This window comes from Sarcophilus harrisii, chromosome 2 (assembly GCF_902635505.1).
Source record: "Sarcophilus harrisii chromosome 2, mSarHar1.11, whole genome shotgun sequence".
In the NCBI taxonomy this organism is placed as follows: Eukaryota; Metazoa; Chordata; class Mammalia; order Dasyuromorphia; family Dasyuridae; genus Sarcophilus; species Sarcophilus harrisii.
In genome coordinates, this window is record NC_045427.1 from 150,170,215 (window position 1) to 150,196,822 (window position 26,608).

Genomic DNA, 26,608 nt, shown 5'->3' on the forward strand with positions numbered 1-26,608 from the left:
ATCCATTATATTTCCACTAAAGCTCATCTTTCTCCCATACTTCCCAATATTTAATTGAGTATATCACAATCTTAGTGATACAAGTATGCAACCTTGGAGTCATTCTCAACTTCTTACTATCTCATCTATATTTCTAATCAGTAGCCAATTCTGTTCAGTTTGCCTTCTCAGCATCTCTTATCTGTCCCTTTCTCTTACCATATGTGACCAACCTCATCTCATTTCAGACCTCTTATCACACCTTAACTAATTTATTGTAAAAGCTTCCCAATTGGTCTCATTGCCTCAAGTCGCCACATTCAGCAATCCCCCTTCTATACACTTGGCTGTCAGATATTCCTAAAGCACAGATTTTCCAATGTCATTTTCCCTGCTCTAGAAATAGCAGTGGTTCCTTTATGTGATCTCTTCCTTCCCACACATAAACTTCTCTGTTTGGTTTTTAAAGTCCTTTACAAACTGGCTCCAGTATGTCTTTTGAGTATCATTAAACATTGTTACCACTAGCCAACCAATTAATACTTCTTTCTGACACAGAATACTCAGGTCTTATAACTTTGTCTTTGTTCATTCTATCTCCCATAAATAGAATGAACTGTCTATTCTTCTCTACCTTTTTATACATCTTATAGTTACTATTTTCTTCAAAACTTAAATACCATTTTTTACCTGATACAATTTCCATTTCATCTTGATACTATACACTTTGTATGTAATATATTCTCTATTTACTTTTTTGTGTATATATTATCTCCCTTTATATAACCTTGAAGATAAGAACCATAATTTTTGAAATTGTATCCATAGCATAATGTGTAATACTAGGTGTTCAGAAAGGGCTTTTTGATTGATTGATTAATATAATATGTAAGGTTTTCAAATTACAAAACATAGAAAGTTTTGGTATACACGGTAAAACCCTAGTGGTAAAATATGAATTTGAGCTGCAACTAAATCCTGTTTTGACTCCTAATCATCTATGGTTATCCTGATTAAGAATTTTCAACTTATGGTTTCCATAAACAAGATCGTGATGTGTCAAAAGAAGAAAAATAAAAAGTATGAAGAATGTTTGATGCCCAGGCTTAGAGTGAGAAACACCTGAACTCAGGTTTGGACACCAAACTAACTGTGTAACCCAGATTGAGTCATTTATCCTCTGTCTTCCTCAGTTTACTAAATTACAAAATGGAGGTAATAACAAGCCTTACCTCACAGTTGTGTGGATCAAATGAGTTAATATTTGTAAAGTGCTCAACTCAGTATAGTAGTAGGTACTTAGTAAATACATATTTCCTTCCATCCTTCCTTGAGTTCAGAATAAAAATATGATGCTTTAAGGTCAAGTGGAATAGGAAAAAAAAAGTTAAAGAAAATAAAATTGATATTACATTGGATTTGGCCATCTCACTGAAAATTGAAAATCCAGAAATACCTCTCTGAGATGTGTTATTAAAATGTCTAATAGAAGAACCTCAAATTACTCAAGGATGGTACATCTTCCCTAATCATGTATTTCCTTTATATTTCTAGGGTATGCACAGTTTGATAGCCCTTTGAGCTTAGTTCCAATTTGCTCTCCAAAATGGTTGGATAATTTTCACAATTCCATCAACAATGTATCAGTGTATCAGTGTCCCAGTTTTCCAACATCCCTTCCAGCATTTGTCATTATCTTTTCCTGTCATCTTAGCCAACCTAAGAGGTAGTGGTACCTCAGAGTTGTCTTAATATGTATTTCTCTGCTCAATAGTGAAGCATGTTTTAGAGCACCTTTTCATGTAACTAGAAATGGTGTGATACATAATTAAAAACATATATTTGCTAGAAGTAGTATTCAAGAAAAATGGTTTTGAAGAGTGAAGATCCATCTTAGTGCCTTTTTGCATTTGAGACTATAGTATAAAAATCAGGTACATCTTACTGATGAAACTGCTGAAACACCCTATCAGTTTTTGAAAATTAACTTTTTTCTATTTTATAGCTCATGACTTGATCAAACTCTCTTTTAGGTAAACAGTTATTTTGTTAATTACTTAATGATATATTCTGAATATATTTTGTATAGTTATGTTCCTTATGGAGAAAGCATGCTATAACTAATATAGAACTGTTCATGAATCTGAAAGACCTGGATTCAGATCCTCAGAGACATGTACTGCCTATTTGAGGGCTAACTCAGTATCCCAGTACCTAAGACAGTTCTCTAAGACTATATACTACATATCAGTTGCAGCTAAAGCGTTTCCTCCAGTGAGTTCCTTCAGCCAATAAAATCATAGATCCAAAGAATTTGAACAAGTAAATTCCTTGTAAAATGAGTTGAGAAGCAGTCACTATATAAGTTGAATTTTGCCTTTGGATAATCTCATTAAAATTCTCATTGGCTTCAGTCTGGCATGTAATTGTGAAGTCAGTGAATGAAATTATATATTTCTTTGCTTTACTATACTTTCTGTTATTTTTCCTCAACCCAGCTATAAAATAATCACTGAACCTAAGATTATTAATGCCCAGGATAGTAATAAAAATTATTTATTTAATTTTTTGGTTATCTGGTTATGTTCTAAGGAAATTACAAAAAAAGGGCTTATTTTTTAGAAAGAATGTGAAGAGGCAAATTTTGTCATTTTTAATACTTAGTTACTAAAGCAGTTATTTCAAATATCAAAACAGGCCTTTTTAGAAATTAAAATGAAATTTAAACTGTATGATAGATGTTATATATATCAACAGGATATTTTTATCTTCTAAAGAATTCAATTTATTTTCAATACAACCTAGCTTTAATAAGTTTGAGGACTCACTAATAAGAACTCACCAAAGAACATCTTGAAATTGAAAACAAGAATTTGGAGAAGTTAAGGAGAGCAGCCTCCTACTCAGCTTTCAAGAAAGGGTGTTAAACTGCTGAGATCTGGAAATCAGAAACAACATGAGAAGGCAGCAAGAACTACTTGTTTCCCTGAATGAAAAGTTGACTTGTGTTGATAGTGGATTTGGTTCCTAGGTATAGTAAACTATGTTGTTATTGGGTATCTTATTTGAACACCAAAGATAAAGTCCATCTTCTTTTTAATAAAAAACAAAACCAATTAAGAGAGGCACTTTGCTTAGATTGTATCTTGGGCGATTGTTTAATATAGAAAAGATATTTCTTAATTCATTTTGGCCATTTTTCTATAATAGGGCTCTTAATTTATAAGACAGTGTGAGCTGATTATAACTTTAAATAGTAATGCATTTATATGTTTGCCATTAAAATACCAAGTGACTAGGCAAAAAATATGGAAAGTCCCAATGAATTAGGTAGTTTTTTTAGTGGGGGAAAAAAGTTACTGTCTTTTTGCACTATTAATATGAATAAAGTTGTTTAGAGTATTAATTGGTGGTTTCTTTTATCAAGTACTTTGGCAATTAAAGGAAATATAAGATATTTTTATTTAAGGTATCTAAAACCAAATTAATTTCCAGTGCATCTATTTATATTTATTTTTAATGATTTGCTGTGCCAATAATTTCTTACCTTTGTAACCAATCTTTGTAACCAATGCATAGTTACTCCATAGATGACACATATAAAATTATCACTGGACAAAGGATTAAAAAACTCAGGGTCAGTACCATAATGAGGCATCTGAGTAGGTGTGACTTATCTAAAATTACTAGTAAAATCACTTTAGAAACAAATTTCAGAAAATTAGAAAAAATATCATTTTGCTACTTGTGTGATTTAGGGAGTGTATTTTTTAAAATTTGGAACTGAGTTTTAAGAAATATTTGAATATCTATACTTTTAATATGATTTATCTTAAATGAATAATGTAGATTATCTTTTTGCAACAGAGTGCTAAGAGTTGCAGCTATTAGATGTTATGGTATAAAAATCAATTAGTATGTTCCAATACTCATACTAAAACCAAGCCCTGAAAATAGATATGAAAATTTATTGGAAGCAATGATAGATACTTGTAAATACAGAAGATACAATTTCATGATTCCTAACCTCTAGTGATTTAGAATTCATTTACAATAAATAAAATTTTAAAACCCATCATATTTTGTTTATCCACTTAATAATTTTTAACCTGTAGAATGCTCCTATAAAATTTTGGAATTCCATATATACCAATACATCAGGAGTTCTAGTCTATCTTCTGATGTAGATGTTACCTTCAAATGGTACAGATCGAAATCTAATCATGTATGCTCATCTCCTATGACTCTTGCCCGTATATTCCTATAAATCTATTATAGAGAGGTACATCCTTGTACTTAGTACATTAGAGGCCTTCCTCCAAATCCCTTTACCTTTGTGTGGATATCAATGAAATACATAGGCAATTAGTAGTCTTTCTTACTTTTGCTCAGTGATACATTTCCCTGATGGTGGCTTTTACGCTGCTTCTCCTATGCTGTAATTTGGATGTAATGCACTATGTAATTTTTTTGTATATTAGTTTTTATTATTTTCTCCATTGCCTTCTAAGTGATCTATAATTTTGATATTTTGTAAATTTTGATATTCCTTAGTTCATAGCAATATAACACCACTGCCAGAGTATTCTATTAATAAAGATGAATTTGGTTGTCAGACAAAAACTTGGCTTGTTAAAATTCACAATTTTTCAAATGCAATCTATAATATTCTTTTTCCAATTAATTTCTAGGGCCAATTCCTTAAAATGCAATATTTACCCATAATATATGTTTATGTTTGGTCCAGCCCAGCTCTATAATTTGTTCATCCAACTGTATTTTATAGTCAGGACAAAAGGCATTTTTCATCCAATTGATTTTTCCTTTATGAGTAATTAGGCTAACAAACAATATTCTAAAAATGATGTCATTATCTAAACAAATTATTAGATTTAGTGATTTGCCTAACAACTAAAGATACAGTTATAAAACTAGAAAAAATAATGACAGGAATTATTTAGAGTTAAAATCTTAAGGAAAATAATGAAAAAGTAGGAATGAAGAAGGAATAGCCATACCATGACTGAAATTGTTCTATAAAGCAATAATCATTAAAACTAGGTGTTATTAACTAAAAAGTAGATTACTGGACCCAGCTAAATAAGAAAGAAGTAAGAACAATCTAACTCAACTCAGTGAATGATAAACTCTAGATCATCATTTACTTGAGAAGAAAATCTATCAAAAATTTCTAGCAAAATTTGGAAAACATTATAACAGGAATTACATTCCGTGCCTTGTGATTTATACATCTCAATAAGCTGAAATGGTTTTGGTCATTTTAAAGGTAATGAAATATCAAAAAAAAATTTAAATCATATCAGTTACTACAAACTACTACAAGGGAGAAAATTCTCAAGCAAAGGATAGAGATTATTACAAAAGTCAAAATACAAAATTTTGGTCATATGAAATTGAAAAGTTTTTGCTGAAACAATATTACTTCATTCAGAATAAGATACCTTGAATTGTGAGGGGAATTCATAACAGCACATATCTCTGAAAAGAGTCTGAAATTCAAAATATACAGGAAATGGGGTAGCTAGATGGCTCAGTAGGCAAAGCACTGGCTCTGGAATCAGGAGGAGCTGAGTTCAAATCCAGCTTCAGACACTTGATACTTTCTTACTATGTAACCTTGGGCAAGTCACTTAACATCACTTGCTTCACAAAAGAAAAAAAAAGATAAAAAAAAATAAGATAAAGAGGAAATTAAATATATAACCACAAAAACTATTCCCCATAGATATAGACAAGAAGATCTGAAAACAAGAATTTTAACTTGTTTACAGTTATATAAAAGGTTGTTTCAGACTTCCTAATTAATAAGAAAACTGCAAAACCAAAACAACTCCGAAGTTTCATTGTACATTTTTGTACACACACACAGACACACATATGCGTGTGCGCACTAGATGGATAGACAGATACATAGATATGGAGAGAAAGAGACATTTACAATCGATATACATTCTTATAAATATATACACAAACTGCTGCATAGCAAAGTAAACTGATACAAGAAAATATACACAATGATTTTAACAATATAAATCAGAAAAACAAAAAAAGAGCACTGTGCAGTTAATAATAACCGATCTTGGTCCTAGGACAGAAATTTTTTAAAATACACTCTTTTTCTTGCAGAAGTGTGAGGATAACAGGTATAGAATTTGCATATACAAATTCAGTTTCTTTTTTGGTTTAGTTTTGCTGAATTGATTACTTTTTCATTTTCGATTTTGATCTTTGTTATAAGAGATAGCTTACTGATAGGGGAATAGGGAGGGCTATATTTGGAAGTAAAGGTATAATTTGTATAGATACCTTTTGTCTTAACTACAGCCTTACCCCCACCCCGTCCCATACCTAGAAACTCTAGATAGCGTGGGTATATACAGAAGATGAAATATACATATATACATGTAAGACAGCCAGTATAGGAGAAAGAATATTGGGCTTGAAGTCAGGCAAGTCAGGAAGACTCCTGTTGTAAATTAAGATCCTTCTTCAGACACTTACTAGCTGGATGACCCTAAGTCGGATTAAGAATTGGAAAACCACTCTTGTATCTTTGCAGAAAAGGAACTAGTAGATGGGACAAGATTAAAGAGAGGGGACACAATCTGCCAGAGAGGGTTACGAGATAAAGGACGTGTATAAAGGGACTTGGTTTGGAAAAGAGCAGTTTTGTTGTTAATGACCCCAGTAAAAGAACAGGAAGGGAATGGGGACAATGTCATGGGATCTTTGTATAGTAAGAGGAATATCAGATGTTAATGTTCATAGCCCCTTTTTAGGAAACCATAAAGGTCATCTCTTGTTTAGTGAGAGTGGGGGGAGATGACAGTGTGAGAGAGGAAACATCTATTTGGAGGTAGGAGATAGATAACCCACTTGAGGGTCTGTAAAGGACTGCTGTGCTATGGTCAGGGCTCAGTTAAGATTAGATTACATCAATAGATTATATAAATTTATATTAGATCCAACCAGCTCTGTGGTGTGATTTCCTTTAGCTTCTTCCAGTAATGTGTGAACAGGACTGGAAAAGGTGGATGGTGGGAGTAATCTGGGATAGGTTTTGGTGAGGCATAAGCCACAAAAAAGTAAGACAATGGAATGAAGAGATTAAGAGTAAAGGATAATATAGAATTTATTTGGTTTCCTAAGAACTGAGATTGGAAAGGATGGACCGATCGACATGAGAGCCTGGATGAAGGCCTGGAAAAATACTGATTGATGGAGGGATTGAAGAGAACATTGAAATGGGAAAATGCAGTTAGGAGTACGGGCGTAGAAAGACATGGAAAGTTAGGTTATGATCATGAAAGTGAAATCCTTGGCAGGATCAAGTGTGTTTAATATACATGTGTGTGTGTGTGTGTGTGACTGAGATGGAATGAAATAGTCATGAAAGAGGAGTAGATTGAAGACCTGATTTCTCTTAAAGGGGTTCTTAACTCCCCCCCAAAAGAAATTGAGAACTCCTGCTCTAGGAATATGTCCATTTTTTATTATGAAAGTACAAAAGTTTAGGTTTAATATAGAATCTAAAAATTACAGTGTGATTCTTAGCACTGTGTTCCTTTTTCCACTGCTCTGCCACTATCACTGCAAAAATGGAAGGGCACAAGAATAAGATCCACGACCAGTGAATTCATCATCTCATAGTTTAGCTAACTAGTGATGAACTTAAATACTCTGACCCTCAGAAGATAGACACATTCTGTTTTGACTTCTTAAAAATGATGTCCAGCTATAGTAGAATCTTCAAATTTGCCCTGTGCTAATAATAGCCTTCAAGAACCCAAAGTTGCTTTTATCTCATGGTGAAAAATCAGAAAAGGACTTGTGGATCTTAGTTTCTTAATGTTGATTTTCTTTATACAGGATCTAAATTTTGTGGATTTGACCTTATTTACTAAATACACCCTTCTTTAGTTTGCTTTATATCAAGTAATATTTTTAACTTCAAATCAGCAATCTTAGTACTAGATGATAAAAAAAATTTTGGTACATTACTTGGGATAGGACATCCATTCTATTAGAATTCCCCCAAATTTCCAGTTAAGTTCAGATAATAATGGTAAGGGTTTTTTTTTATTGTTATTAAGGAATATAAAACATAAATTATAAGTCTGTAAGGATATAGTGGGTTTTGACTTCAAATCAATGGTCAGAGTACTTTCAAGGTGTGACATAATATATTGTTTTAGTGGTTAGTACAGTAACCTGAACATGTCTGTCAAGGTCATATATCATACTTCATAAAGAAGTTGTTGTCTTGGTTTCCATGTTGCTTTGCATTCGGTAAATCCCTAAATTTTCTTGGAGGTTCTGGCCTGTCATATGTTAATTTGTTTTTATGATTAATATCAACCTGGAAAACCCTTAGCTGCTTTTAAACCAGAGATGAGAAAATGAAGCATTGTTATTTGTGATTATTTCCTATTTTCATCTATATTTTACATGTATTATTTTAAGATGCAAGGAGGACAGGGAATTATAAAGTCAAGTGAAACTTTTAAAATATTTTGATGAGGAAATATTTTGCATGAATGCTCTTAGAAATAACTAAAAGGAATATTCTGTACCCTAAAGACCACAGGGGCTTTCCATTTGACTTAATGCTGCAACCTCTTGTGTGTATTACCTCCCTGTCTTAGAATGTGAACTCCCTGAGCAATTTGGAACTATGTCCAAAGGGCTATCAAACTGTAAATACCCTTTGATTCAGCAATATCACTACTGGGTCTGTATCCCAAAGAGATGATCAAATTGGAGGAAAAGACCCACATGTGCAAAAATATCTGTGATGGCAAGGGATTAGAAATTGAGTGGATGCCCACTAATTGGAGAATGTCTGAATAAGTTATGGTATATATTCCATTCATATTATTCTTCTATAAGAAATGAAGAGTATGCTGATTTCTGAAAGGGCTGGAAATCCTTACGTGAACTGATGCTGAGTGAAGTGAGTAGAACCAAGAGAACGTCGTACACTGTAACAGCAAGATTATATGATGATCAGCTATGATAGGCTTATTTTTCTCAGCAATACAGTAATCCAAGACATTTCCAATAGATTTGGGATGGAAAATGTCATCCACATGCAGAGAGAAAATTATGGAGACTGAATGTGAATCAAAGCATAATACTATTTTCACCTTATTTTTTGTTTGCTTTTTCTTTCTCATTGTTTTTCCCTTTTGTTCTGATTTTTCTTTCACAACTTGATTCATGGAAACATGTTTAAAATGAATATACATGTATAGTCTATATCAGATTATATGCTTTCATGGAGAGGGGGATAAAAAGAGAGAAGAAAAAAATTGGAATTCAAAGTCTTACCAAAATGAATGTTGAGCTCTTTGAGAATAAGGACTGTGTATTCATTTAAGTTAATTAACACAATTTAGTAAATTTTTTAGTAGATTTAGTAAATAAATGCTTTTCTTGTTGCTTATTTTTTCAGTACATCCAAGAACGAGAAATCACTGTTATTAGAATGCATTTTACCTAGTCCTAACTGATTTCATATTCTATCCCAATACATTAAAAAAATTAGTGTAATACATTTTTGAAGAATATTTCAGGTTAATTAAAGACATGACATCTTTTATTTAAAAAGCATTTTTTCATTATCAAATGTATCTTATTGATTCATTTTGCTTTTTCATTTGAGAGAGGGGTATTTCATGGAAGAAATATGATAAGCATACCTGACCTTTTGGAGGATCTTTCAGCTCTTTTGTGTTTTCACATCATATATTTAGATGTTAAGAGAAAAATATAAGTTCACTTTTTAGTTTTCAAGTATGAACTTGGGCTACTCACTTAATTGGTCAATACTAAGGTAGTTCTTCAAGCCTAAGTTGCAGAATATATGTGAACTGCATTGGCAGAATGAATTTTCTTTTAGGAAGTTCCCTGTACCAATGAAATCACATGTCCACAACAAAAAAGAGAAAAGTGTGTGTGCACGTGTGTGTGTTTTATTTCTTCCTTAGTGCAAACTAACTAATAAATAGTAATATTTTTCTTAGTAGTAATAATAGTTATTTTAATGTAATAATAATAATAGCTAATGTTTACATAATAACGATATTAGTAACTAACATATAATGCCTACTATGTGATAGGCATTGTGATAAAGGCTTTACAAATATTATCTCATTTGATCATCACAACATCCATTTTACAGATTAGGAAGCTGAAACAGAGGTTAAGTGACTTAGCCAGAGTCTCACAGCCAGAAAATTTTTGAAACTGGATTTGAACTTATGCCTTCCCGACTTCCGCTCTCTCCTGTATCACAAACTACCCCAGAAGAAGCTAATGAGGAATTGATAATGTAAATATTCAGTTATTTCATTTGAAAAGGCTACAGTATTTGAACTGAACTATGTTGAATATTATCACTTAATTAAGTATTAGTAAGACATGTATCCTTAATTTCTAAAATCCAGTTTCTTATTTTAAAATCTGTAACTCAAAAGAGTGTTCCAAAGAGAACAAAAATAATTTTTATTAAAATGAAGTTTAGTAGTTAAGATGTTTCTTATAATTCTAAAATCCAATTTAGTATTTCCAATCATCTATGAAAGAGTTGGAACCTACATGTATATTAAGTATTAAACATAGATTTCATAATTTTTCGTGGATTAATTTTGAAAATTCCCTAATTCATTATTTTTATGAGGGGAAAAAATAAAACAAATTTGAATGCATATTAAATTGCTTCTCCTGAAAATTAAGTATATACATAAATATGACAGCATAGCTGTTTTCTTTTGTCTGTAAAAATGTGTCTCTTTTAATACCAATTTCCTAAGTGAAATGGCTTGTTGAGCCCTTTTATATTCAATTTTGACAGCTCTTTCTAGAAGCCTGAAATAAACAGACTTACTAATTTTCTTGTCATTCATGTTTTTGTTGATGTGAGACTTAGAGAGCTAGGGTCATTGAGATTTTCTCACTTTAAGCATTATGGAAACTGAAGCTAACTTACCAAAAGGAGGGAAGATGGACGTAGAGATGGGAGCAAGAAAGAGTTCTGGTAATATTCCTTCTCTCCTCCTCCCCCCCCCCCAAAAAAAAAAAAAAAAAACTAGGAAAAATGTGTTTGAAAATTTCTAGCAGAAATTTACATAAACTCATTTATACCTTCAAAATGATTCTAAAATTAATATAGCTTTTATTTCCTAATAAGTGATATTATAAAGAGGAGTAAAAAGCTCCCAGAAGATTCAGTAATTTGATATGTATGAGAAAATGCTTTTTTAAAAAAAGCATATCTGATAAGAAGAATATAGTTGTATCTTCCAAAAAAATCTATTTAAAAACGTTTTTCTTCTTGTTCATATAGATGTTGCCTGTTTTTAGTATCAATTTGAGTCTTTCAGCTGCAATAATATATTTTAACCTAATCTTATCTCTCTTTATTTATTGCTTTTCTTTTCAAGCATTTTTTTAATTTGGTGAAATGTTTCTGTTAAAAAATCCTATTCTTCGTTACCAAAATGTCATAAAAATATTAGATTCCCAGCTAGAAGGGACCTTAGTGACTGCCTAGTCCAGCCTTTTTGTTTCATACACCAGGAAACTCAGACCTGGAAAAGATAAATAACTTGTTCTGTATGTAGGTAAAGACACTAAGTGGCAGATCCAGGATTCAAACTCAAATCCTTTGTCTTTAAGTCAGCTAAGCCTCATTGCTTATTTGCTTTTAATTATAATCTGGTATATAATATGGTTTACCATATACCTATTGTATTTATGTCAAATTGTACATGCAGAATTAAAATGTAAATAAGTAATTACTTGTAAACAAAGAGTTCATAAATATGTATTCTTATCTATCATTTCTTCTCTACTTATGGTGACAATCATAATTTAGTAATAATAGCTAACATTTATGTAACATTTTAAAGTTTGTGAAATGTTTTACAAATAATCTCATTTGATCCTCACAACAACCCTGGGAGGAAGATGCTATTGATATCTCCAATTTACAGATGAGGAAATTGAAGTAGATTAAATGACTTGCATCAAGTCACAAAACTATCTGAGACTAGATTCAAAAACAAAAAGACTAATCACCCAATCTAGCACTCTGTTCTTTTTGCTACCTATTAACATTGGAATTTAAAGTTTACAAAGTGCTTTCTTCAGAACAACTCTATGAGTTAGATAGTAGTGGGAAATGATTATTTTTATATCATTTGTGACATTGCCCTATCCCTTCCCCAACTCCTGACATTCATGAATAGTAGGAACCAGAACCCATCTAATCTCTTTGTATCCTTCAGCCCTTAAAAACAATATTCATCATTATTTAGTCATCTGAACAGAGGGATTAAATGACTAACCTCACCACGGGCTCTCTTGACCTGCTGCTCAGGGTTCTTAATAATTATCTTCCACCTCACCTGGCCATCGTTTCCCTTTTTTTTTTTTTTTAATTTACATAGTTATTAACTCTGATTCTGTGGATTCTGATTAAAAGGAGTTATTTTCCTAATCCACCAAATCTATCCTGTTGGTATCTGTAAGGTATTAAACTTTGAAAGAGAATTACAAATTTCTCTGAATATGAAAAAAAGCCTTGACATTTTTATTGTATTAGGTGGGAAACAAAAGAGGCAATATAGGGGGAAAGAAGAGATCACTGAATTTCTTCTGGTTTCAGTTTGCAGATTCCCCATTAACTGCTCTTTTGTTAGTTATGTTATAGTTTAAAGAAATTTCTTTTTTTTTTTTTAATAGCCTTTTATTTACAGGATATATACATGGGTAACTTTACAGCATTAATAATTGCCAAACCTCTTGTTCCAATTTTTCACCTCTTACCCCACCCCCACCCCCTCCCCTAAATGGCAGGATGACCAGTAGATGTTAAATATATTAAAATATAACTTAGATACACAATAAGTATACATGACCAAAACATTATTTTGCTGTACAAAAAGAATCAGACTCTGAATTATTGTACAATTAGCTTGTGAAGGAAATCAAAAATGCAGGTGTGCATAAATATAGGGATTGGAAATTCAATGTAATGGTTTTTAGTCATCTCCCAGAGTTCTTTTTCTGGGTATAGCTAGTTCAGTTCATTACTGCTCCATTAGAAATGATTTGGTTGATCTCGTTGCTGAGGATGGCCTGATCCATCAGAACTGGTCATCATCTAGTATTGTTGTTGAAGTATATAATGATCTCCTGGTCCTGCTCATTTCACTCAGCATCAGTTCGTGTAAGTCTCTCCAGGCCTTTCTGAAATCATCCTGTTGGTCATTTCTTACAGAACAGTAATATTCCATAATTTTCATATACCACAATTTATTCAGCCATTCTCCAACTGATGGACATCCATTCAGTTTCCAGTTTCTAGCCACTACAAAAAGGGCTGCCACAAACATTCGTGCACATACAGGTCCCTTTCCCTTCTTTATAATCTCTTTGGGATATAATCCCAGTAGTAACACTGCTGGATCAAAGGGTATGCACAGTTTGATAACTTTTTGAGCATAGTTCCAAACTACTCTCCAAAATGGTTGGATTCGTTCACAACTCCACCAACAATGCATCAATGTCCCAGTTTTCCCGCATCCCCTCCAACAATCATCATTATTTTTTCCTGTCATCTTAGCCAATCTGACAGGTGTGTAGTGGTATCTTAGAGTTGTCTTAATTTGCATTTCTCTGATTAATAATGACTTGGAGCATCTTTTCATATGACTAGAAATAGTTTCAATTTCTTCATCTGAGAATTGTCTGTTCATATCCTTTGACCATTTTTCAATTGGAGAATGGCTTGATTTTTTATAAATTAGAGTTAATTCTCTATATATTTTGGAAATGAGGCCTTTATCAGAACCTTTGACTGTAAAAATATTTTCCCAGTTTATTGCTTCCCTTCTAATCTTGTCTGCATTAGTTTTGTTTGTACAAAAACTTTTCAGTTTGGTATAATCGAAATTTTGTATTTTGTGATCAGTAATGATCTCTAGTTCTGCTTTGGTCATAAAGACCTTCCCCTTCCACATAGTTTAAAGAAATTTCAACAAAAAATAACCATGAACTGAACATGATAAGTATTGAAATCTTACTCCAAATGCTTAGTCCTTAACAAGACATGTCCATATGGCTAATGTGTTGCAGTTTAAATAGATTATTAAAATATGCTCATTGAAATACTACCATTGGCATCTCTTAATGTTTGTTGATTTGGGTAAGGACAATGTCCTTCCAAGCATGTCTCTTAAATATATATGTCTTTGCCAACATCTGGGACAGTTGGGTAGTATGATAAGCCGAGGGCTGGGCCTGGAGTCAGGACTCTTCTTCTAGGGTTCAACTCTGCCTTTGATATTTACTGTGTGACCCTAGTAAGTCACACCTAAGTTTCCTCATCTGTAAAATGAATTGGAGAAGAAAATGGTAAACAACTCTAATATCTTTGCCAAGAAAACCCCAATTAGAATCAAGAAGAGTCAGCCACAACTATAATGACTGAACAACAACACCAATATCTAATTGTCTATTTTATGTCAGCAGTGTGACTCTTTGGCTTAGTTAGGACATGACTCTTGAGACGACACTGAAAACTTTACAGCAGCAAACAAGTGAATTGTACCAACAGTATCCCCTCAAAAATTAACAAAATTCATGGATAGGAAAAGAGCCTACCAAAAGCATGGTATAGGACCCAACAAAGTTAGCCTGTCATGACTATAGATTAGTCTAAAAGCAAGCAACAAAGTTACATATATGAAGATTTGTCATTGTTTCTATGGAAAACATCATTGAAGCAACCACATTTGGATTGTCCCTTTAGTACTTAATGTGCTTTATAGAGAAGTAGAAGTAGGACATAAGATGAAGTGAGGGAAACATAATAGATCTCACCAAATATAAGAGAATTTTGTGCTTGAAAAACATCATAGGGAGCAATTTTAAGATACTACAGAAGATTCCACAAGAAATCTGATGGGATCAGGGGAGGAGGAGCCTGGAAGAGAATAAAGGCATGGCTAGTCTGGACATTCTATTTAACATAGAGATTCTGCGAGGAACCAGCTAATCAAAGGAAAGGACTACAGGTGGGATGGGAGAGGAGATAAAGAATGGGGGTGCTTCTAATGTGAGAAATACCTAATTTAAGTGAACTTCCAAGGTGAAAATTCTGCACCATGGTAGAGAAAGTCTAGAGAATTAAGAATGAAATTAAGAGAGCAAGATATAAATGATTAAAGAGTTGAAAAATAAAATCTGTAATTGAGTTATTTATAACTTCCAAATATATGGAAGGATTATGTTTGTGGGACAGTAATGACACAGAGGACAGAGTACTGGACTTGGAGTTGAAAACTTCTACCTCAGCCATTCCTAACTGTGTGATCCTGGTCATTTAACCTTCTTTCTGCCTGTTTCCTCATCCATAAAAGGTTATAAGGATCAAATGGGATAACATGTAAAACATTTTGCAGGCTTTGAATCATCATCAATATTATTATTATGAGCCTGGTGGTATAGTGGAATCATATTGTTAGCCCCCTCTCTTTTATTGTATTTCTTTCTCAAATCTTTACAATGATATATCAAACTCAGTTAAAAAACAAAAACCACTAGAGTGAGCCTCCAAGCTAAAATTTCAGAAGGGCCTTCTTTTACCATTGGTTAGTTGAATCTCCAGTACACAGTAGCCCATATTTCATGGCTTTTCCTCTCACCTCCAGCAATTTGGGAGCTTATTGAATGGAACTGATATGTCCAAATGAAATTAATGTTTCAAATAGTCAGTTTAGTGTAGATAGCAAAAATTGTACCCCATTACCATAATCAGAGGCAAAGACACTACAACTTTTGTTAGGTCTTGAAACAGTCTTATCAAAGAAATTTTCAAAAATAGCTTCCCTAGAGATCTCAAAGAATAGAATGAAAATACCATCTCTCTTACATTTTGATATTCCATAACATTCATATACAATAACTTATTCAACCATTCTCCAATTGATGGGCATCCACTCAGTTTCCAGTTTCTTGCTACTACAAAAACAGCTGCCACAAACATTTTTGCACATGTGGGTCCCTTTCTCTCCTTTAAAATCTCTTTGGGATATAAGCCCAGTAGAAACACTGCTGGGTCAAATGGTATGCACAGTTTGATAACTTTTTGAGCATAGTTCCTAATTGCTCTCCAGAATGGTTGGATGCATTCACAATTCCACCAACAATGTATCAGTGTCCCAGTTTTCCCGCATCCCCTCCAACATTTGTCTTCTTTTCCTGTCATCTTAGCCAATCTGAGAGGTGTGTAGTAGTATCTTAGAGTTGTCTTAATTTGCATTTCTCTTATCAATAGTGATTTGGAGCATCTTTTCTAAAATGGCTAAAAATAGTTTCAATTTTTTCATCTGAAAATTGTCTGTTCATATCTTTTGACCATTTATCAATTGGAGAATGGCTTGAACTATTATAAATTCTCTAAATATTTTAGAAATGATGCCTTTATCAGATATATAAAAATAAATAAATAGAAAGATAAAATATATTAAATAAAATAGAGAAAAATAAACATTAAAATTTTAAATATTATAAGCCACTGAAAGGAATAGAAAAATATCAAACTCTAAAGTGAGGATGATAATGATAGCTGATGTTTTATAAGGTTTTAAACAAAATGCCTTCTTCATAATAACATAGTGAGGCAGGTAGTGTAGAAAATATCTTCATTGTATAGATAAGGAAGCAGAATGAGACAGGTTAAGTATCTTGTGATGAGGCAGACATTTAGTGGGAGCTGAAACTCAAACCCAAGTTTTCTGACAGCAAAATCAATGCTCTTACTATTCAGTGACTGAATTTTCTCTGAATTGATTACATCAGTGTGAAAGGGAAAATGTTTTTTTATAAATATGTCAGTTTTTCATGTGAAAGTAATTCTAGACAGGATTATATTTCTATATTCCTAGTTGAGTTTTTCTCATTTGTAAAATAGTCACAAAGAAGTATAATACATAAACAAGTCAATTTGTTTCTAAAATAGGTTATTGAGTTTGTGACTGGTTACATTTATAGCTTCCTTCTTTTAGCTTACTGACTCAGCTTTCACCTTTACAGGAGTTATTGCCCTAATGTACTTTTTGTCATATCTTATTGTTTAAGCAGAGAACTTAAATGTATTTTGATACCCAACTTATAAGTGCCCTCTATTTAAACAAAACAACAAACTCTTCCTGCCTAAGTATTCTATGGAATGAAACTTCTAAAATGCCCTTTGATGTAATTATATTAGCAATCCAAATAATATGAGATCTTCATTTTAGGGCTACAAAATGAAATGCCTTTTTAAAAATTATCTAGATTTTGCTATGTCTAATTTCAGAAGTGTATTTTCTCTCTGCAATTTTATCAGGGATGAGGCTCAATGACTCAAATGACAATGACTTTGACTATCTCCTAGCACTACCCCATTCTTTAATGGATATTTATCAAAATCATATCACATATTTAATGACTGCTGTTCACATTCTTCAAAACCTAGAAGTTAGGGAGGAAATTTGTGATTAAAGTTATATTTGTGTATAACTTTAGTTTTTTTATATATATATTTCCATTCTACCAGTTTTGAATTTGGGCAAAAGTGATGACTTAAATTTTTACAGCACTCTAAGCTTGGCAAAGTGCTTTCCTCACAATAACACTATGAGGGGCGTAGACATTCTTTCACCCTCCTTTGTATTCTTCACAGTACCATAGTGTCTCTCATTCAAGGGAGACATTTGTTGAATAGTTAACATACAAAACTTTGATTTTTGCATTTTGAATAACCTTTAATTTTTTTAGAGACCCTAATTTAGCCAGCTGTATGAGTACAGGACTTGTGAACATATCATCCAGCTTGACAAACTATTGTTTGATTTGCTTTTATTCCATACTTGTGGCTTACCCTCACAAATAAGTTTGGACATAGTTGTTCATTATGATTTTGATTAACATAGCATGCTAGTCTTCTTAATATCATCTATCCAGTGTTTAGCAAAATGCATATGAATTTATGTTTTGTTAGAAGTTGTCCAGTGTATTGTATGCTTATGTGTTAGATGCAGTAGGGGCTTTCATTAAACAGCAGGATATTATTAGGCATAGCATGACAAGTCTTTATAGTTATCTGCCTTGTTTAAACTGGACCCACAAGCAGCCTGCAGACTAGAAGGGGGAGCAATGAATTGAGAGTTGATGGCAGGCCCATAGAGGTCCTAAGGCTCAGGTGGTTGTCAGCCATAAGTTTAGCTGAGCTCTTTCAGTAATTTGTCACGCCTTGGTCTGCTCCTGCTGCGCCAGCACGTGCCAGCTTAGTGTCAGAGTGCCTGTTCGCCAGACGGCCACTCAGGCCTAACATCCTGCTGTTAACAGGACCAGCGGCTTGCTGTGGCAGTATGGAATACAGAGCCTTGGCAACAGCCAAGTACTGTGCAGAATAAGCATGTTCATAATGAGATGTGAATGGCATCAGTCAGTCCCTTTAGAATAGGGCCTAAGCGTGTGCCTCCTCTCTTAGGAAGTTTGGCAGCCTATTCATTAACAAGAGTCATCAGGAGTTCAGCCTACCAGAGTGAAACAAGCCCACTTTCCAAATACTTGGACTGTTAGGACTCTGGTGGGGTATAGTTTTGACAAAGCTATAATGCTTCATGAGTTAGTAGTTTGCAGTCCTCAGAAGTAATTTTCTTAAAGTTTCATAAATTTAGCTTATAGAGGCATTTTAGTATACTCATATATTTCTGGGTAGTGCAAAAATCCTTCTTCAAATAGTTGAGTAAAAGTAGACATCTTTGTTTAAAAATATCTATCTGATAAACAGATAGATAGATAGATATTTTATCTTTCCAAAAAGAAACTTTTTAAATATCTACTCCTGTTTTGAATGTGAGCTATCCTATTTAAGTCACATTGTCTATTAACTTTAGAAATATTTTTTTTTCTAAGTGGATACTTCAAAATTATGTCATTCTATTTTTCTCCTCCTAACATGCAAATTATAATTTTGTGGTTATCATGCCTTTTTTTTCTTTCCTATAGCGTTAAAATATTTTTCAAGATAACTAAAGCTTAATAAAGGAGTTTTGTGGATAGTTTGGGTTTGGAGAAGAGGTGTTATTTCAGCCGTTGCTTTCTTACTGCTAATGAGGAAAGAGGAATGAGATGTCATACTGACTTCAAGTGTTAATTCATAAAGTCGTATGTGAGGTTCTTCCATCCATTGTAGAATTGTTTCAGATGTTATCCTGTTATTGGAAGTGCATGATTCACCTTCTGAGAAAACAGAAGCTGCACACAAAAGGAAAAGATTTGCTTTCTACTCTGTGAAAAGCTGCCACAAGCAGGGGTCCTATTAAGACAGCTGGAAAGTTGCTTCAGCTTGTTACGCTTGTAAGTTTTATTGGTGACTGGTTTTTGATTACACATTTGAATGCTGTGTTCCCAGTTGCGGTTTTAATTAAAAGGCAATAGTCTCTTTTTTTTTTTTTTTAATTGTTTTGTAGTCTGCATTTCCTAGGTTGAACTACATATAAGGTTTTATTTTCTAGTACTCATCATTTATGTTAACTATCACTCCTAGAGCCCTCTGTGTATATGTACCTTGCCTTAATCTAGAACTTTCTCTATAATGTGTATTTTCTTAATTATAGGGGAAATGCATTATCCACAGTTCTTGAAATATATGAAATAGCCTGAATATTGTCAGGAAGTTCTGTCCTTTGAAGGCAATATAAATTCTGTTGCATATAAACACCATACTAATACTACTAAATGTATAATATTTTGCTTATTAAAAATGCATTATTTGCAGAGCTTTTTTCATCTATATGAATTTTAATAAGTGTTTTTGTTTTATTAATGAGGCTGGTGATGAAATAACCATAAAAATTCAGTAGAAACTTAGCAGACCACAAAATCAAAATGTTAAACAAAAAAATCACAATATTTAGCTTTTCCTGACAGTTCCTCAGCTCTATAGAATTTGGGAGATATGTTCTGCAATTGTATTTCACAGATGATTTAAACAATGAACTTTTAGCATTCTTATGCTTTTAGTAGTAAGTTGTATATTTGTTCTGTACATGCACTTGTTCCTTAACTAATTATTGTAGTTATGAAGAACGAGCTCTGTATCTTGAAGCAATAATCCAGAATCACAGAGAAGTAATGACATTTGAGGATTTTGCAGCTCAAGTCTTTTCTCCCTCTCCTAGTTACTCCCTCAGTGGAACGGGTGAGTATCTACATTATTCTTCTCTTTAACACTAAGAAGCATTTGAGCAGCAGATGTACACCTGTTTTTTACAGATAAATGCTTGCAAATTTAAGAAGGGCATTCTCTCTCTGAATAAACTAATGAATATCAAAAGGAATGATGACATTCATTTTAATTTGTTTTGCATCAGAGCTGTTCACTCAGTTCCTTTCTTCAGCTATCCTGTTAACCTCCGAATCTAGCAAGGTTAATGAACTTTTTCTCAGTAATGTGCTCCAGTTCATTCAGGAGTGTGGGTTTCTTGCTGAGCTGGGAATATGTTGTTCAGAAGCTATGCCTGAATCAGTGCTTACTTATCGAAAAATAGTTCCTCACAGTAGAAGCCGTTGCTACTAATGCTAAATGGGGATTATGCTGCTGAGATACTAGGGTCAGGGATTAATGCAGAAGAAATATAAGGATAGTGTTCCTTTGACCAATCATAACAGCAGTGCAATGTGCTAACATTTTCTCTGGAGTGGTTTCTATGCATATGACCAAATTACAGGCTCTAGTAGCACCTGGTATGGAACCTTGTTTGGAAACTGCCTTAGAACCATTTCATATATCAAGTTGGTTGACATTTGGAGAAATTTCTGTGACTCCTTCCTTGTTTTACATGATAGATTTTTTTCCTTCTTTTTCTTCTTTCTTTTTGAGATTTCCAAAGTTGAAAAAAAAAATTGTACTGCTCTTTGTTATTGGGATTATTACTAAAAGCTTTTGTTTTAAAGGACTGTATTTAATTGGGTCAGTAATTTCTTCACATCAGTACAGGGGGGAAAAAATCACTCATCACAGAGATTTAGTATGTATTGAAATTCTCAGTAAGGAGCCCTCTTTAATTTGGACTGCCTTCCACACAACTGTTAGAGTGCCTAATAGATTTCTAACATGTATAAATTGTTTCAAAACACTGGCTTTATTTCTCTTACTCTGACTTGTTAACAAATATCTTACATCCACAGTGAAGAAAGAAATTAAATTCAGTGAAATAAATCACTTACAAATAAAATCAGCCATGCATCATTGTTTAACATTACTGGCTTCAATCTTTGTGCTTTCAGAGCTTTGTTAGGAGATAAGAGGTATATGCATGTGCTCGTATTGGTAGCCAGTAGCAGCAGGCAGAAGGCTTTGGAGATAAGCAAGCTGGCAAAAGTAAAGGGGAACCAGTGCTATTTACATAATCGTGCCTCTGCTTCCTGGAGAGGCGTCAAGAAACACAGGGATGGCCTCTATTGATCTTTGTTGAACTGGAATACTAAACAACATTAGAAAAGCTTATAACTTAAAGCTTTGATTAATGTTTCCTACATTAAAAAAGTAGAACAGCTGTGAATTGAATTCTTTTATACATTCTGCCAACAAATGAAGATGGAAAAAAAAATTCAGTTTCAAGGGAAATGAAGATTTCATACTGTTTAGCTAGACATTTATATATTTATGTCATTTATATATTTAGGTGAAAAAAATTAAAGGTATGCAGCAAAACCAACAAATATTATTGAAGTTCTATTTCACATTTTCTCTTTGGTCATTGGCACTTTATTCTTCAGCAGAGTTCTGTAGAGTAATTTTGTGTTTTCCTTCATTTTAGTTAAATTATAAACTGCAGCCTAAACTATTTACCATATAATTTAAAAGCGTGAATTTGGAAATGTGACCAAAAACTGAACATTTATATCCCTAAAGTTACTGTTGCTTCTTTTTAAGACACTTAATTGAAATCTTTACATGTTTGAAGAATAGACATTTTTACATATAATTTTATTATATTTCAGTTGATTTAATCCTTTCAAAAGTTGTTATATATTTTAAAAGTTACATAAGGGGTTAGAAGACAAATATAGGAAGCTACCAACAAAAAAATCTAATAAATTATTTGAGTTCTACATTAATGTCACTATAGAGGTTTCAAAGTAATATTTTCAACTAGCTATTAGTTTATAGAAATTACTTGATGAGATGAAAATCCCATTAGAACTTAAAGTGTTTTCGTAGAAAGCATTACAAATAGAAATATGAAGATAAATCCATGATAGAAAAACAAAATGCTCTTCTTTTTTAAAAAATGACACTTCATATTGCATTTCCTAATTTGTTTTTTTTTAGGATTCTATGTTTTATATTAAATTAAATTCCATTTTATGATATGTATAAGCATTATCAGTGCACAAACATTATGTAAGTTTTCCTTAATTTTTATATCAGCTTTATTATAGATCCAGTTTCTATCCACTGTACTAATGTTCTTACTCTTGTCATTGTTTAAAAATGAACGTGCTATATTTATTTTTACATTCCCTATTCTGAAGTGTATAATTACAATTATATTGTAATTATATATTTATTATAGCATTATTATAGCATAGCATAGATGCAGATTCTTAAATCCATATTCTAAAATCACCTGCATGCCACATATATTTGGTTTTTATTATCTTTATGTTCACTTTTTAAATTCTTTGACTTGCAGTTTGGCTAAAAATAAAGTTTACCAATGAAAAGAATTTCCTCCTATTAGTAATATTTTCCTTATATTAGAATAAATTAAATTACTCAAATGAATTGACCATTATAATAATAAGAAGTATATTTGGTTGTCTTTCAAGTAGCAAGCCAACTAAAAAATTTACCCTTAAAAGTTTAAGCTTACACAGTGAACTTTGAACTTATTTATTCCCATCTCTTGCCACCAATACACACACACACATACACACACATATTTTATGAATAGTTCTAGAAATGGGCATGCCTTCTGCGGTTTTCTTTGCATTAAAACAACAAGAAATTTTATCATGAATGTAAAATTACATTTAGTTCTAAACATTATCATCCACCTTACATACTTGCAAGCAAATATTCACCTAATAACTTTTGCCCCATTTCTTGAGGGGATGTTTTCCTATTCTTTAATTACCAGAGTAACACTTGCAGAAATGGGTGTTGTCTATACCTATAGCTGACTTTCCTCATAAGATGTATCTACTTTTAAGCTCCTCATACATTCCATCACTCATTTAACCATGGCAAAACTTTTGTTGAAGAACCAAATGACAATAAAAAAGTCTTTCTCATCAAATGCACTTGAACATCAAAAAAATACTATGGCTCATTTCATTGTTCCGTATTTTATCCTCTACTTTTTAAAAAACAGATTAGCAAGTCAAGAAGAAAAAGACTTATTTTTCAAATTAGAAAATTCTCCTGTAATCTATTCTCCACCTAATATATTTTATATTTGTTGAATAGAATTTTTAGTATTTTATACCCATCACTGGAAAACAGAGTGAGTGTGTGTCCTTCCAAGTCCAGATGTACTAAAGAGTTGTTTATTATTTGTGTGTACATTCTATAATTCAAATGTGATCTTTTTTTAGTAAAATAAGTTTCCTTTTACTTTTTATCTTATATATTACGTCCTTTACTTCAAAAAGGCATCATTTTCAGTGAATGAAGTGTCCATCTTTTGTTTTAATGTTTGCTTTCCTTGAAAGTAACTTTTTAGAAAAGATTAAGTTAAGGCAAATTCTAACTTTGACTTTCCACACATGTTAAGAAATAGGAGTGAGCAGATAGTACTTTAAAGGGTTAATTGGAATGGGCACACTTGACTGCTGAAGGGACTGATCTAATCACTGCCATATCCAAGTGCATCTGTTCACCATGAGGTCATTCTTCTGCATGCTAATGATTTGGAAAATAAAGCGTAATGCTTGACATTATCAAAAAGAATATAAATAGTATAATTCTTTACTTTAGGAAAACTACTGGTTTTTTTTTTTTAGAAAAACAAAAGACAAAAATAGACACTCAATTTAAAATTTGGGAAAGAATCCTCTAAATGTTGTTTGAATTAAAAGTAAGTTTTTAAGAGAAATCCATTTGTATCTGTTGGCAAATGAATTTTAAAGAATTACTATAATAGTGTTCAATAGTATGCTGGTTATAGAATTAAAGGCACATCTAATTTCCAATTTTAGAACTTTACAAGGCCACTAACTAGAAGTTTATAAAAATAAAATTTTTTCCAACAAAAAATTTCTGGGAGTGATTGAAATGAACTAACACTTTCTTCTAGCTTCTTTCTGGACTTCACTTTACTGAAGACATCAACAACAACAATAAAAACAACAAATTTTTTAAAATAATTTCTAATATAAGGTTTCTGAAAAAAGCCAGCAGAGGGAGCACAAATCTGTTTATTTGTTGACCCTAAATAAACATGTCATCAAATTTAAAAAGAATGAGATAGAACCTATTTCCTTGGTGACAGACATTGATAAACTTAAAGGAATAAGAAAGCATTTCTCACCACTCCCAGTTACATTATACAAGTTTTGTTGTAGGTAATATTTTAAATTAAAAGTAAATCAATCTTAATTACTCTGATGGTGATATTTTTGTTAAAATTTGGAAGAATATAAGATAGTGGTAATAAGCATAGACTTTTCTTCTTGGCTTTTAGAATATGAATAGTTGTCATTTTGATGGTTTCTAATCACTTCTCAGGGATACTCTTGGAATTCAGATCAAAGGTAAAAATTGTTCTTAGTGCACAAAAGCATTCATTAATAACTATCACTAGACAGATTTATCAATGAAGGAAAAATGAACTATGTTATTATATTTATTCTGTTATGTAAATTTTCCACATATTAGAACTCATTGATACTTAGTCACATGAATCTTCTTAGAAATATACACAGTGAAAAGGCTTTAATTTCCTATAAAATTTCTGTAATGTTATTCTCCATACAAATTTCTGTCATGTCTGACTGTATTAGTTGCTTTTAACTAGGTTGTAAGCTAGTTTATTTCTAGGGGAGTACAATATCCCCCCCAAAACATCTCTTAGATTGAAAGGATTGTAGTTACTTACCTATTCCATCATTCTTCTACTTGTTAATACTTCTAATTAATTTATCTAAGTTTTGTTAATACTTCTAATTTAATTTATCTAAGTTTTTATGGATTCTGTAGAATGTGAACATGTACTTTTCATTCTGATGAAACTTCTAATTTTTCCAGATGATCAAAAAAGAATTGAGTAGAATTTTAGAGTTGGCAGGTACTAGATATCTAGAGTACCTCTCTTATTTTAGAGGTGAGTAAACTAAAGACCCAGAGGACTAAAATTTCTTGCCTTTGAACTAACACCTAATTCAAAGCAGACCAAAAATGAAAAGCAGCTCTACAGGCTCTTTCTATGCTATGCCATAATTCCCCCTTACAATAAAAAGCTAAATCAGCTTCACAGGATTTTAGGATGTGAAGAAATCTTGACATCTAGCCTAAACCATATCATAGCAGAATCCCAGCTACACTGAATATGGCAAGTGGTCATTCAGCTTTTACTTAAATATCTCTAGTGAGAGGGAATACACTATCATATGAGACAGCCCATTCCATTTTTTTAAAACAACTCTGAATCTTAAAAAGTTTTTCTTTCCATTCTTTGCTCATGATTCTGCCATCTGGGACAAGACAGAACAAATCTTTTTTGGACATGTTGGCCTTTAAAGTACTTGAAAACAATGATCATACCTATCCTAATATCATTACTTCCCATCAGTTTTCTATTTTTACCAGTTCCTTCACTCAAATGGCATGGACTTGAGACCATTCACCATATCAGTTGCCTTCCTTATTTTTCAGTGTCTTTACTAAAATGTGATACCCAAAGCAAAAACAACATTCTGATACAGTCCAACAAGGATAGGGTACAACAAGACTGTTGATATTTACATACCTAGAAGTTACATCTCTGTTAAATAAAGCCCAAGTTTCATTAACTTTTTTGGCTATAATTATATTGTTGATTCATAAGGAGCCTGTGGTTTCCTAAAACCCCTATATTTTTAGATGAACTGCTATCTAGCCATATTTCCTCTGATTTATACTTGGAAAATTGATTTTTTTAACCCAAGTATAAGATTTTGCATTTATCCCTATTGAATTTTATTTTAAAGATTCAACTCAAGTTTCTAGTCTTTCAAGATATTTTGGGATCCATTCATAAGAAACATAAAAAAATTGTAGCTGCCCAAATAAGATTAAAACTCAGATTCAGCATGGCATCCTAGATCAAATGTTGGTCTTCAAAACAGGAAGACTTGGTTTCAAGTTCTAACTGATGCTTACTAGCTGGATGATCATAAACAAGTCATCTAGCCTCTGAGCTAAATCCTCAATATTCAGTTGAACTGGATGGCCTCTCAGAACTATTCCATGAGTTCCGAGTCTATGAGGCTAAGAGGAATATTCATCCCCAGATTTCCTCAGATTCCTCATATATTAAATCTTTAAGTATAAACTATATTG

At 32.4% G+C, this 26,608-nt stretch overlaps 1 protein-coding gene across 3 annotated transcripts in view; it reads left to right on the forward strand.

Moving 5' to 3' along the window:
- The window catches only part of RALGAPA2 (Ral GTPase activating protein catalytic subunit alpha 2), a 409,655-nt gene that overhangs the window by 348,459 nt on the left and 34,588 nt on the right, over positions 1-26,608 (forward strand). For all 3 annotated transcript variants that reach the window (XM_031951045.1, XM_031951043.1, XM_031951042.1), the window contains one exon: positions 20,139-20,260. In XM_031951045.1, coding sequence (XP_031806905.1) covers positions 20,139-20,260 — 122 coding nt within the window. The remainder of the gene's footprint in view (positions 1-20,138; positions 20,261-26,608) is intronic.